The sequence below is a fragment of the Phaenicophaeus curvirostris genome, chromosome 19 (assembly GCF_032191515.1).
Source record: "Phaenicophaeus curvirostris isolate KB17595 chromosome 19, BPBGC_Pcur_1.0, whole genome shotgun sequence".
Taxonomy (NCBI): domain Eukaryota; kingdom Metazoa; phylum Chordata; class Aves; order Cuculiformes; family Cuculidae; genus Phaenicophaeus; species Phaenicophaeus curvirostris.
The window spans coordinates 3754865-3769597 of NC_091410.1; the positions used below are offsets into that span (position 1 = coordinate 3754865).

General features: G+C 53.8%; 1 protein-coding gene across 1 annotated transcript in view; it reads right to left on the reverse strand.

Annotated features, from left to right (window-relative positions):
• Positions 1-14733, reverse strand: part of NTN1 (netrin 1) — a 115958-nt gene that overhangs the window by 14343 nt on the left and 86882 nt on the right. The window contains exon 5 of the mRNA XM_069872333.1: positions 584-658. Within this exon, the coding sequence (XP_069728434.1) occupies positions 584-658 (75 nt within the window). The remainder of the gene's footprint in view (positions 1-583; positions 659-14733) is intronic.

A 14733-nucleotide genomic window follows, 5' to 3' on the forward strand; every position in this document is an offset into this window, starting at 1 on the left:
TCTGGGGGCTGCACCTCCCTCTGAACTTGCCTGGGAATAACAGGGGGTGGATCAGGGTGATGGGGAAGCACCTGCTGCTTGTCCCCACAGCAAAGCAGATGTGTGAGATGCTACTGCATGTAGCAGCTGAGTGAGAAGAGTGAGGACATGGTGTCATCGTAACCCAGAAGACACCATGGGATGAAGGCACTATGGACTCTAATTTGCGGATTTTCTCAGCATCTGCAAGGGGACACATATTTTCCAAGCAATGTGTTACATCACTTCTCTGCCCAGCATCGCTCCACAGAGTTTTCTCTCCAAACCCAGCAGAAACCATACCCCAGCTTACACCCCAGCAGGGGCTTCCTTCTCCTGGTTGTAGTTGGGATCCAGCCAGCAAACTCTCCCTGGTCTGAGTGGGCTCCGGGATACCTTGGGAGGGAGATGCTCCAGCTCTGCATCCCTTTGCAGCCTCTCACCCTGGAGAGAGATGCTGCAGCACAGCTTCCCCTTGCAAGGTCTCAACCCTGGAGGGAGATGCTCTAGCTCTACATCCCTTTGCAACCGTTCCTGGGAAGCAGCAACAGAGAGGGCGACTCACCATAGTCTTTCTTACAGTACTTCTTCATGTTGATCTTCAGTTTCCCCTTGGAGGCTTTGCAGTATGAGTCACAATCTGCACGGGAGAGAGGGGGAGGGCAAGAAAACATTAACAAAACAAATTAGCCTGAAAATGAATAAAAGGCTGGGGGGAAGGGAGGGGGCGGCTCAAAGCTGCAGCCTGCCATGAATAAGCAGCGTGCCTGTGATATCCATCTGCCAGGCCCCGATTGGGTCGTCTGAGGGGGCATTCAGAAAAACCTTCCTTTCTAAAGAAAGCTGCTCACAAAGGAAACCGTCCTCCCGCCTGCCTCCCCCAGCCCGGCTTCCCTGGGCTGCCTCTGTCTTCCTGGGAGACCCCGGGGCCTCCCTTATTGTGCCACCCAGAGCTTTTGAGAGCCACACAAATTCCCCCTGTTCTCCAGCTCCCAACTGGAGCCTGCAAGGAGCCCACAGAGGCCCCATTGTCACCCCTAACCCGGGCCGGTGTCAGCCTTTGGCATTCATTGCCGCAAAATTCGGGCTGGGGTCACCCTCCGACAATGCGGGTCAGAGAGGAAATTAGCAGCCCATGAAGCATTAGCAAAGCCTTTTGGTGTCCACTCTACTGAAGTGTGCAAATAAAATACCCCAGTAGGAACATTTCATTTCTAATGGGCCCCCACTGCTGGGACGTGCTGGCTTCGCTCGGGCTGGCGGGAGCGCTGGCACGGCAGCCTGGCAGCTCCCAGCATCGCGGGGACGCTGAGCCCTGACGGGGGGCTGCTGCGCCCCAGGGACCTGCTCTGGTGGGGGATGCGGGTGGGTGGCGTGGCACAAACAGGGAGCATCACGGGAATGGATGATGTGATACAGAAGGATGGTGTCATAGAATCATAGAATAACCAGGTTGGAAGATACCCACCGGATCATCGAGTCCAACCATTCCTATCAAACACTAACCCATGTCCCTCAGCACCTTGTCCACCCGTGCCTTAAACACTTCCAGGGAAGATGACTCAACCACCTCCTTAGGCAGCCTGTTCCAGTGCCCAATGACCCTTTCTGCGAAAACTTTTTTCCTAATGTTCAGCCTAAACCTCCCCTGGCGGAGCTTGAGGCCATTCCCTCTTGTCCTGTCCCCTGTCACTTGGGAGAAGAGGCCATTCCCTCTCCTCTCCACAACCTCCTTTCAGGGAGTTGTAGAGAGCAATGAGGTCTCCCCTCAGCCTCCTCTTCTCCAGGCTAAATACCCCCAGCTCTCTCAGTGCCGCTCCTTGTAAGACCTGCTCTCCAGCCCCGTCACCAGCTTTGTTGCTTTTCTCTGGACTTGTTCCAGAGCCTCAACATCCTTGCGGATGGATGGACGGCGTCATGCAGTCACTGCCCTCCAGCCGCCGCTGGCAACATCCCAGCGGCCCCACAGCCAGCCAATGCCACCAGGGGTGGAGATGTGCCGCCCCATGCTGTGTCCCAGAAACAGGGACAGCTAATGGACCTGCTGTCCGTGCACACCCCATGCCTCCACAGCACCCATGGGGGCTAAAGAGAAGCCCCCAGCACCATGGAAAACCCATATTTGGGAGAAAATGAGGGGCATAGTTTAGTGTTTGATAGGAATGGTTGGACTCGATGATCCGGTGGGTCTCTTCCAACCTGGTTATTCTGTGATTCTATGAAAATGGGACATGGCTCTGGTACAGCGATAGCCCTTGGGCATTTCCACCTCTCCTCCACAGCCACCACTGGAGACCAGATGTGAAAACCTGCTGAAATGTCCCAGCAGGCCCCCAGGGCTCTACGAGCAGGGCAGGATGCTGGGCACACAGAGGACACTGCTGGCAGCCCATGGCCAGTGGACACGAGGTGCCCATATCGTGTCCCAGGTCACATTGGCAGGGACAGACAAGAACCACAGCTGCCCACACAGCACCCCAAGCTCCTGGCTTTGCTCTCCCATGGACCATGACCTGAAACCTTGGAGGAGAAGCTGTGCAGCTCCCCGCCATGCATCTCTGCTCAGCATGGCTGTGTGGCACACTGAGGTGGCACATGCCACAGCCTCAGCAGTGATGGAGGCCCCATTGCTCATATACTGCAGGAACAATTGCAAGATGCAGCTCCTTCCTATAGGAGCTTAAACTACCAGGTTGGGAGGGGAAACAGAGACACAGAGATGGTAGACAGCTGCACAGCAATAGCAGCTGTAGCATCTCCTGGTGACAGCTCTGTTTGAAGCTTGCTGTGTACACAGGAATGCGCTATGCAGCCAGCTTTGGGACCTGGACCTGCTGGAGGAGATGGTTTCCAGTGGTAGGTGCTCAAATTCAGGCCAGAAAAAGAGTGCATAGAGGTCTCCAGACAATCTACATGGCGTGTTTTTTTCCCTTGCAGTTCACCAGCCCCTGTGCAGATACTCCTGGGATGGGAGATGTGTTTGGAAACATTCCTCAGGTGGAGAGGAGATGATCAGAGAAATCATATAGACCCCAAACCCAACAGTCCCCATTAGCAGCAGATCCAGACCCAGCCTGAGCCAAGCAGCAGCTTCTTTTTCAGTTGGAATGGGGGAACCAACAAGAGAAGAAAACGCAGGGAGCTGAACATGCACACATCCCAAGATCATCAGGTACCACCTCAGCACCAACACCTGAGATCCATGTGCACCCCAGCTCCTCTCAACACGGCCAGAGTTACCTCATCTCAGCACCACCCTCCTGCCCCACTGCTCCCATTCCTCAGCAGAGCATCCACAGCAATTCATGGCTTCATGGTCTTTCAGTAAGACCTAACCAGGGCCAAAAGATGTGAGATGGGGTGCCTCCCTCCTCCAAGAGGCCCGGCTGATATCTCTGCCCAGAGCCTTTGGAAACCCAGGGACCAAGCTGATGTCTAAGTGGTTCCAGCAGCCAGTACCTCCCACTTGGCTTTTCTCATCTAAGGGGACCTTGAACATCTCAGAGAACTTTAAATGCACTGAGAAAAGAGTGACATTCCAGAAAAATCATAGCTCAGGGAATGAAGATTTGCTAACAAAGCCCAAATCATGCCTATGTGGGATATGGCTGCCTGGTGTCAACAGGCCAGGGGACAGAAATATCCCTGTTTCAACTTGATAAGACGTTCCTGGCCATAAATATTGAAGGAAAAGGTCTATAAAGGAAATAAATGTGCATGCAGTGACCAGGGAGCAACCTAGGGAGGCTTTCCCTCACCAGCTCAGCAGAGCAGGGGACTGAGGAGATGTGGGCTGCTTTGCCAGGGGGCTGGAGGGATTCTGCTGAGCTGCAGGTTGTGGACATTTTCAGGACACTGACATGGTTACATCACAATAATGATTCTCCTCTGGCACAGAAATCCTGCAGTGCTTTAGACTTTTATCCGTGCTGTTGTTTCTCATCCCCGTGCAGCAGCTAATCTGCAGAAGAGGCTGCCACAAGGGCAGGCAGGGAGCAAGCAACTGAGCGGGAACAGCACGTGGGAGCTCTGGGTGCAGGGTTCTCCTCCCAGGAATAAACCCAAGTAATAGAAACAGATGCTGGTGAGCAGCTGGTCCTGAGCACAAGTGACCACAGGAGCGGAAAGCAGCTCCTGCCCACGTGCTCCGCAGCTCAGCCCCGGCATCTGCAAGGGGTTCTCCACCAGCCAGGCTGGCAGAGACCACCAGGAGCAGGTCCTCCTCCAGTCCCAGGAAACAGCAATCAGGCAGACACCATCTCTCTCAACTGCACTCAAGAACAACCTCAAGCCTCTTCAGCAACCTCTCACCATAGAATTATCCCTAGCCTTATCTGAGCTCCCCTGTCCCTGTGCTCCTGCCACGGTATTTCCAATCTGCCCGAGACTACAGACCTACCAGAAAGCCATTTCCCAGCCTGGGACACTGGGATGACGGGACATCCCTCAGCCACCTCCCAGACCTTAAAGGGCAGCACCTCATGCCCCACAGCCTCCGCTTGCTCCTTGTCCACAAACCTGGAACCATGCTTGTAGCACAAGACACCCAAGCTACAGCCCAGGTCCGACCTTGCTTTTACTAACACAAGCCCTTACCTTTTGCCTTGCCTCACTCTTTCTTTTTCTTCAACCCCACAAACAGTGCTAGAGCCTCAGCCGGTTTGAATTGAACTCGATGTGGCCAGAGCCAGCTGGTGTAAATCAGTGTAAATCACCCGACGCCAGGGCTGATTTAGATGGGTGGAGGATTTGCCCCAGTTCATTTCCTTTTTCTCCTACATAGAGAGCTTTCCTGCCTCTTGGGTGACTTGGGGGTCCCCTGGGGCCACTTTGAAAGAGCAAATGAGGTTTCTTGTGTGTGTGTTTGCTGGGAAGCAGTGGAGCACACGTGGGGGGATGCTGCAAGATCAGTGCTTGCTCAGGGCACGTGCAGGGAGGGAATTCTACAGAATGTGATCTCAGTGCTGGCTAACACCTAGCAAAGACCCTGCTCTCGTCCATCGAGTGACATTTCAGCAGTTTAGGCTGTGGGGGGAGGTTTGCTGAGCTGCTGGTGCCCTGATGGGAGGTGACAGCAGAGCCAAGCTCAAAGGCTGGGGAAGGGAAATGGGAGAAGAGGGTTGATTTGTAGCCTGAAGTGCTCTGAATGCTGTTTCAGTGCCTCGTGCATGTGTACAGGAGATACACATGATGTGAGACCCTGGCAGAAGAGTCCCAAGGCGCATGTGCTTGATTGCTCCTTGTCCTGCAGGTCCCTCTTTCTCATCTCTGTGGTGTTGCAGAGGATCAGCCTGGGGTAACCTGTCCGTGGAAGGTCATGCTAGAGCCTGACCATGACACTGGGCTGGGAGTAGAAGGAGGTTGCATGAAGAAGAAGTGGAGCCCACACTGAGATGGGGAACAACCTGGTACTTGAAGCACAGGGTGCTAAGTGTCTGGGTCTTGTCCATCCAGGCCCTACAGACCTGCCCTCAGCCTGCTTGGCCCCAAGCAGGACTTGCCTACCCTCAACACACCCTGAAACCTCTCCAGGTCCCCTCGTAGCCTTCATTTGGCCTGGAAATCCCCCTTCTGAAGGACTCAAACACCCTTGGCCACAGCGCTGTGGCTCAGGAAAACCAAGCGGTGAGATCTGAACGCTTTCCTCCCCTGGCTCCCAGCACTTTCCTCCCAGAGTTTGCTCAGCTGCACAAATATTTCAGTGTAAATCCACATTTCAGAGCTGCAAACCCAAAGCACAGCCAGATCCTGGTGCTTTTTCCCCCCTCCGCACCACCACATCCTAACACCCTGTGACCCGCAGAGGGGACATTCTCCATCTGGGCTGGGAGCAACCGCCTGCCTCCCTGCAGAAAAGCACAAATTTTCTGCTTTTCCCCAACAAACAGAGCGGGAGAGGAGATTGGGAAGAAGTTGGCGCTACTTGTTTGCAGAAGGCTGGGAGCAGGTGGCGGACGGCTGTTCCGTGTCCATCGCAGCTTAGTAAAACGTGTCAGCGTAGCCTTCAGCAGCTTTGCAGCTCGGCCCATCCCCTTGATATCACTAATTCTCTGGCTGAGCAAAGAGTTTTCACAGCTAAACACCTTCTTTGTTTTGTTTAATTTTCTTTTGCAAAAGTGGCATTTGTTTTTTTCTTTAACCTCTTCGTTTTAGGGAATTTTTTTTGAGCCAGGCTGGGCTGCAAGCACGATGCTGAAAGCGATGGGAAGCGGGGGTCCTGCTCACCCACACTTTGCTAACACCGCAGTGCTGATGGGGCTGGGCAGGATGGGGGTGCTGGCAGCTGGAGCTCAGGGTGCTGAGCAGCCTTCCTGAGAAGATGCTGTGTGAGACCATGTCTTGCTGCGCTTGCAGTTCTGCAATGAAGCCTTAAGCCTCTGCGAAAGCCACATGTCGGTAACGGAAATTAAAGGCCCCTTGATTTTGACATGATAGAACGATTAAAGCCACATTTCTTGGCCTGGGTACCAAACTTGAAATGCAGATATAAGGCTTGGATCCCCAAGGGGATTCAGATTTCTAATCCCAATTTATGCAGCTAAATTCCTATTGATTTCCCTCAGGTAGGACTCTAAATACCTTTGTGGGCTGAGATCCAAAGCTGAGGTGTCGTGGCTTAGAAGGGGAGACCCAGCTTTGACAGTTTGGCCTCGGCATTTCAGCAGGTTGAGGTTCTTGCTTGCTTTCTCTGGGCACTCCCCAGGGGCTGCATTTCTTGCTGGGGCTCTGGGGGTGGGGGTACGTGTGTCCCCATCTCCTGTTCACACTAGGTGGGATGTGGAACCAGACTGAGCAGAAAAATGAAGGTGCAAGTCTAAATGTCAAATCATGTGAGCCCATCACTGGAGAGAGTGGGGACGAGAAAATGGGAGTGGGGGTCTGCTTGGGGGCCCACGTAACCTCAGAGCTGGTCAGTTTGGATCGATGGGGACCTTTTCATTTCCTTTCAAGCATGGTGATGAACAGCTTTTCCCTTCTTTCTTTTTTCCCTTCCTCCCTAGCATTATCAGACTGAAATCCTCCTTCAGGCTCTGCTGGTGAGCTGCAGCATCCCTGCACGGAGCTGGTGCATGAGCTGCCCCTTGTGATGGGGCTGTGGGCGTGATGAGCGGTGACGGGGGAGACACTGACAGCACCCAGGCCACCACTGGCTCCAGGCAAATCTGTGCTTGGCAATGCTGACCATGGTGCAGAACAGCCCAACCTCTGCTCTGCAGGCATCCCCAAAGCTCTGCTCCCGTGCTGGTGTTGCTGCTTCCCCTGGCTTTCTAGCAGTTCCTGCAGTTACGGGGAGGGCTCTGACCCTGACTGAGGGGTGCACTGTTGGCTCAACACTACAAAAACTGCTCAAGTGCCTATGGAGAAGGAGCTGAATGTCTTTCTGGTGCATTTTTGTGCGCTCTGGCATTGCTGCAATGCTGAAAGTTGACAAGTGCTGCCTTTGCTGGGAGTCAAGGATTTGCAGCTCACTGCTGAGTGGATGGTGATCTCAAGCAAAACCCCTGTGTAGGTGCTGTCTGCATCATGGGGCTTCTTGAGCCCATCCAGCAACCACAAAATGATTCCAAGTGCTCCAAAGAACCACTAGATCCTGTAGAATGGACAGGACAAAGCATTTAACAGCTTCACAACTCCGTGGGTCAGCAGAGCTTTGCACTGCCCCATCCCCATTCTCCTCCACACTGTTCAGACTGTGGAAATGAATTTCCATCACTTTTACAGGCAGCAACCTGACATCTTCTTGTGGTTGGGAGCATGGAGGGAAAGAATATGGAGCAGGAGGGGTGGATATGGGGAGGGCGGGGGCAGAAACATCAGTCTCTGCTCTGTGATTGAGCAGCATCCCAGCTGGATGACAGAAAATGACTGTTAAGAGTCAGTTCAGCCAGCGCCAGCTCTACTGGCCAAACATGCTCACCTCAAGCTTCTCAATTCTGGCCTTTGCTGATCACACATCTTGGAGTAAGGGGTGCTCTGGAGTAGCCCCTTCCTTGCACAGGGAGCATGGATGGGCTTCTCCCTCTGGGCTGGGCAGCAGGGGCTGCAATGTGGCTTGCAGAGCGCACATCAACTGTGAGGGCTCGATGCTGCAAATTAATTTGGACTGGCCTCCAGCCGGGGTCTTTTTTCTCAGAGCAGGCCTCTTTAATATAAAAGCAAACTTAAGGCAGAGAATCTCTCCCAGTTTATCCACTTTAGCAGCTGGATTGCTTGTCCTGGGCTTTGCTGCTGACTCCCTTCCCTGGTCTAGTAGCTGAATGGAGCAGGGGAGTCTGTTATGATTAAATCGGCTGTTCTCCCCCAACCTGGCAATGCCCCAGCTATTGTGCATGAAGCCCTTTGCAAACAAAACAGGGAAATTCGTGCTCTTCATTTTGGCATTGGCTGTGAGACAACTGGTGGCTCTGGCAGGGTGGCCTTGGCCACCTCTCCAGCATGGTCAGGAGCTGGTAGGGAGAGACACGCCATTTGCAAGCCTTGGGCTTGAGACGAGCTGGGACTGGGCTGCTCCAGCCATGCATCCTTATAGAATGATGCTCAGGTTTGAAACAGTCCCCTTAGCCTATGGGCAGGGATCCTGAGGGCCTGGGTCTGCTTCTTAGAGGGTCTGTGCAAGGTCCTGGTGCACAGCAAGCCTCTGCCAGGGGGTTGCATTTAACCAGGTGGCTGTGCAGCCTTGCTGGCCACCTCTTAAGACAGCCCAGGACATCTAGTCTTGGAGAAGTGGTCCTCACAGGGTGCCCTGGGAGAAGGAGCTGGCAAGGATTTGTCCCATGAGCTGAGACGACCCAGTTGGCTCCTGGGGCAGCCTCAGAGATGGTCTGTAACCATCCAGCTCTGTGTGTGGAAAGCAGAGGGGTCTGCTCAGGCCCTGGAGCATCTCCTGGTCTCCAAAGGTGCCTCAGGAGTGCTTTACACCAACATGGCATGGGGCACTGAGGCCAGCCCTGCCTCACCTGAGCAGGGAGCTGTGCCAGCCCCTTCTGGGCAGGAAATGTGCAGCGAGTTATTGTCACCCTTTATTCTTTGGTGCTCAGCAGACCCTGTCCATTCCCTGGGACCCTATAGAAACTATTGGCAATAGATGACGAACTCTTTTTCCGTGGGAGAGACCCAGCAATCCCTGGTCTCAGAACATCCTGGTTTAGCCTGGAGAAGAGGAGGCTGAGGGGAGACCTCATTGCTCTCTACAACTACCTGAAAGGAGATTGTGGAGAGGAGGGAGCTGGGCTCTTCTCCCCAGTGACAGGGGACAGGGCAAGAGCAAATGGCCTCAAGCTCCTCCAGGGGAGGTTTAGGCTGGACATTAGGAAAAAACTTTTCACGGAAAGGGTCATTGGGCACTGGCAGAGGCTGCCCAGGGAGGGGGTTGAGTCACCTTCCCTGGAGGTGTTTAAGGCACAGGTGGACGAGGTGCTGAGGGACATGGTTTAGTGTTTGATAGGAATGGTTGGACTCGATGATCCGGTGGGTCTCTTCCAACCTGGTTATTCTATGATTCTATGATCCCTGGGACCACCTGGCAGGACTATCCAGCATCCCTGCCTGCATCATTGCCTGCACCCCTTCCCGGCCCAGCAAAGGCTCCTCACAAGCCAGCATCTTCCAAAGCTCCTCGGGCTGCTCCGTGCCTGCCTGGGAGCTGGTGGCAGGGTCTGCGGGGAGCAGGATGGTCCCTGCCAAGGGGGAGGGCCGGGTTTGCAGCCCCGCAGGCATCTCCAGCAAGGAAAACTGCTATTAACCTCTCCCTAGGAACAAGGAGGTGCAAACGAGCCCACAGCAGCCTCCTTTCTTCTGCCTGCGCAAGATTGATTGAAAAACAAATTGGCGCAAATAAAGCATATAATTAGATTAAAGCCTCTCGCCTGGAGCTTGGGGGGAGGAAAGCCGGGGCCGGGCGGCTCCCGGGATCCCGCAGCTCCCGTCCCTCCTCGGCAGCATCCCGGGAACCGGGGGGTGACACCTCGGGACCCTCAGAGGCACCCCGAGCCCCTAGCCAGCCGGCGAGGGGCTCCTGCCTCTCTAGTGCAGGGTTTGGGGGGCAGAGAAGGAGATGGAGTGATTTTTAGCGTTTAAGGAAAGCACCCGTGAGCATCCCAATTTCTTTCCTGGGTATAAAGGGAATGAGAAGGCAAGAGACAGCCCTGGTGACACCGTGGGGACAGCTGAGCTGTGCCAGACACAGGCTACAGCCCTGGTGACACCGTGGGGACAGCTGAGCCGTGCCTAAAGCACTGAAAAACCCAACCCATGGGAGATTTACGATGCATCCACCCCTGCCTCTGCCCCCTCCTCGCACCTCTGCCAGGGACACCCAGGATGGCAGCACATTTCCAGCCTCCTGCCACCACAGCAAACCAAGGGGGATGTGGGATGGGAACCCCAACAGCACTTTGTCCCCTCCCAGCACATCGCGTCCCTGGCCTCCAAGTGCTGACAGTGTCCAGGGCTGCCTCTCCCAGCACCCCGGGGTCGCAGCGGTACCCGAGCACCACAGCCAGAATGATTAAACCCATTCCCAGGAACCCGGCTGTCCTCGGGAGCATTGGGCACCCTATAAATCCCCAGCCTGACAGAAACTCCCTGGCTGAGCTGCACCATGCGGGATGCAGCGTCAGGATGTGACAGGGGCAAATCAGACTTTCCGCTTGCCAGAGAGCTGGTGCTGGGGACAAGGGGGAGCAGTATCTTGAAATGTCCTGGGAAGGAGAGGGAATCAGTTAATTTCACTTCAAAATCATCAGTATTTGTATTTTTTAATGAGTTTGGCAGTGATGCTGGGGTTTTGCGTCTGTGTGCAGAAGCTCGTGGCTTGGCTGTGGTGCCCAGGGCTTGCGGACACCAAGGTTGTGCTGGTGTCAGAAGGAGATCCCAAAAGTGACAACATCCTATAGCTGGGAATGTGAGGATGGGGGAATGGAGGGATGTGGGGGTGGAGGGAAAAAAGGATGGAGGATATGGGGATGGAGGAATGGAGGGATGAGGGGATGGAGGAATGGAGGGATGAGGGGATGGAGGAATGGAGGGATGAGGGGATGGAGGGATGTGGGGATATAGGATGTGGGGACGGACAGAAATAGGGTTGTGGGGACAGAGGGAAAATGGGATGAGAGGGCAGAGGGATGGGGGGTTGGAGGGGTAGAGTGTCAGGATGGAGGGAAATAAGGATGTGTGTATTGAGGGAAACAGCAACGAGGGGATGAAGGAACGGAGGGGTGTTGGGATGCAGAAAGCCCTGGTGCAGTTGTTTGTGAAGGTTATCTGCATTTCAGTAGATTTTTTGTGGTGTTTTATTGTTTTAATTTGGGTTTTTATGTTTTCACAGACTTCCTGAAACATTTTGAAGTGATCAGAAGTTTTGTCCCTGGAAGGCCCTCACCTCTATTGTGCTCATAGCCATTCACTGTGGATCACCATGAGAAACCTCTTTTCAGGAGGGAGGGGGTGCTGTGGCCAATCAATCAGTCAATCAATCACACAGTCAATCCATCACCTTGCTTACAGCCTGAGACAAGTGAGAGAATACCCATGCAGGGCTGAATGAATTGCTCCTTTGGATGGTTACAAAGCTGGAGACCCCTAGACTGAGCCCCAATTTACGCTAGGGTGACTGAAGTGAGAATTTTGCCTCCACAGGCAGCTGTGCAGACCTTCATTCCCAGCCTGTGGGATGCTCCCAGCAGTCTACAGAGCTCAGGCTCACTGTTAACGCTTCCTCGGAGCAGCTAGCTATGATTTTTCTCTCCACCGGTGCAAAGTTCCCCCTGTCCATGCCCCTTCCCTGGTTCTGGGAGCATCCTCACCAAGACACAGCAGGCACGGGCTGTGTCCACACCCTGAACAGCCAGGAGCCCTTCGGGCAGGAGGTGAGCACTACCAAGCCCTGTGCCTGGCTCCAGGCATTCCCTTGTGCTGCTGATTCCCTCCAGATGTGCGAGCACTAACCCAGGTTTGCAAAAACACTCACACACTCCTTTTCACTGAACACCAGAGTCAAGTGATGACCAAGCCATGTTGCTACTTCAAAAGTGAGAAAAACCTAAGGCCAGCTGACACCTTTCTTGCAATTGCCATTAAGACCTAAACCAATGGCAGGAGGTGGAACCAGATGGTCTTTTGGGTCCCTTCTGAACCATTCTATGATTTCTGTTGTTGGTCTTGAGAGAAATCTGGTTTGGTGTCAGACACCTCCTAAGGTTTTTCCCTTTCAATACAAATCCATTGGCAAAAGCTAAACTCTCTCTTACTTCCTTCAATAGAATCATAGAATCAGAATCATAGAATAACCAGGTTGGAAGAGACCCACCGGATCATCGAGTCCAACCATTCCTATCAAACGCTTAACCATGTCCCTTAGCACCTCGTCCACCCGTGCCTTAAACACCTCCAGGGAAGGTGAATTAACCACCTCTCTGGGCAGCCTCTGCCAGTGCCCAATGACCCTTTCTGTGAAAAATTTTTTCCTAATGTCCAGCCTAAACCTCCCCTGATGGAGCTTGAGGCCATAATAGACCCTTTCTCATTACATTCGTGAGGTGCTCCATAACTTAGGGGATTTGTTGTATTTCTTTTAGTTTGCCTATGCTAAAAGGAGATCAGCCCAAGAAGCAGCCACCCCCAGGAGCCTGTGCTCCCTCTGAGCATCCCAGCGTCCTCTGAGCAGGGTGTCTGGGGAGGTGCAGTGCCCTGGGAACACTGCAGTGGCTGGCAGGAGGCTGGAGGAGCTTGGGTGGCTGTGGAGGCTTGTAACCAGCCAGGCAGCCCAACCTGGACCTGCTGGGGTCACTGGGCTTGGGGTTTCTTGTCTGAGATTTGCGAGGTCTGCAATCTTCAATGCATGTTGGCAGGGTTGCTTTGAGGCCATCGATGGGGGAGACTCCAACCCAACCATCACCCCATAGGAGGGTGGGGAAGATGGAGTTTCAGGGGACGTCTCCCCTAGCACAGCCTCCAAGTCCACCTTGGCAAGACACTGTGGGCAAGTGCCACCACCCGAACACAACAATAACTGTCGTACAACCCAGGCACAGAGCTGCTCCCTTCCCTCCCTGCTTGCTCAGTGCTCTGGGAAGATGGGAAGGTGTGAACTCCAGGGTGGTGTGGGATGTGCTCCCTCCAGCCCCCTGAGATCCCACCCAAGCACCGTGCTCACATCCCCAAGCACAGAGTGAAAAGCCAGGTCCTCTCTGGCCAAACCAATGCCACCCATCGCATTTCCCCTGTGGCTACAACAGCAGGGAGGGATTTGCCACTGACATCATCCAGGGAAGAAGCAGGTCCAGAGGTTTGGATAAGTAACTGGGAAGGGGCTGGGGAGCTGTTCTTCGGCCCTTCATCCTGTCCTGACTGGCCAAAATGCCAGTGGCCTGTCCCCAATCTGTCATTTTTCCGAGCAAGCCTCGCACCCCTCACAGATGTTGTAGAGGCAGCTGGCAGCTCACATGGTGTTGACTCCTTGTTTCCAGCTGCTGCAGCTCATTAAAAGGAGCTATGGTACATTTAATCCTTTCCTAATGTCACTTTTCCCTTGAAGCTGTTGCTGCAGTGATGATCACAGTGTTTATGTGGCCATGAGCAGGAGGGACAGTGGTCCACAGCCTCTTCTTGGAAGTGAAGACACTGAGCCAAATCGACCATGGTCCCACAGGGATGTTTGAGCACAGGCTGACTGGGAGGCTGGAAATAAGGAGGCTCCCAGCTACCTGAGCCGTGAAGTACAAGCACAACCCCATACCCATGATGGGAGCAAGTGATTTAACTCCTCTTTGAAAGGTATGTGGTGAGGTTGTGCTGGGGTGAGTAGAACTGAAGACACCCACGTCCATGTCCTCCCATGTCTTCTTCCATGTCCATCTACAAGGACAGCTGTGAGCCCATGGCTGGAATCTGGATTTTGTCCTTCTGCTGTGGGATGCAGAGCCCTGTTCCTGCTGCACTGCCCGCATTCCTGGGCACAGGGGACTCTCTGAGGCTGGCCTTGCTGTGCCCTGCTTCGTCTAGTTATGGACAAGAAAAAAATTAAAGCCTTTGACCTTCAGAAAAAAGAGAAACCTTTTTCAGAGCAGGGCTACTCTGACTGCCAGCAAATGATGCTGAGACAGGAGCACCAACTCATCAGAGGGGCCGCTTTTCCCCATTCCTGGCTCTTGGTGTAAGCTTCTGGCTAAAATCTGGGAATTACACCCCAAAGCCCAAGCCTGTAAGCAGTGAAAACCCAGCCACAACTCAGAAGGATGCATAGCTTCCAGCTCTGCCATGGGATGGGAAGAAATCAGAGGGGCTTCCCAAAGCTGAGACATGGATGTGGGGTGGTGGAGGGGCCGGGAAGCACCCTGGGACTTGCGGGGGGATGTTTGTGGAGGGGGTGTGTGCGTGGGGACACATGTGATGCAGGGGGAAGGTGTGGGTGATGTGGGGATGGTGGCTCATCCAAGGTGTTCCCAATGGTGCCTGGCGTGATGCTGGGGGCTCTGCACTGTGATGGGAGATGCAGAGCTCTCCCCCCCCAAGAATGAATGTTTTCAAGTGAATGTTTTCTACTATTTCCTACAAACTTTCTATTTTCCCGGACTGAAGCCATAACCTTTGCATGTGCTTTTTCCAAGTGAGACACAGAAGCAGGAACAGCCTTGAAAGGCTCAGACAGCCCAGGGGACTGTTTTGGGGGTTTTTTTTGACTTTTTTTTTCCTTTGTCCTTGAGACCATTCCAGATT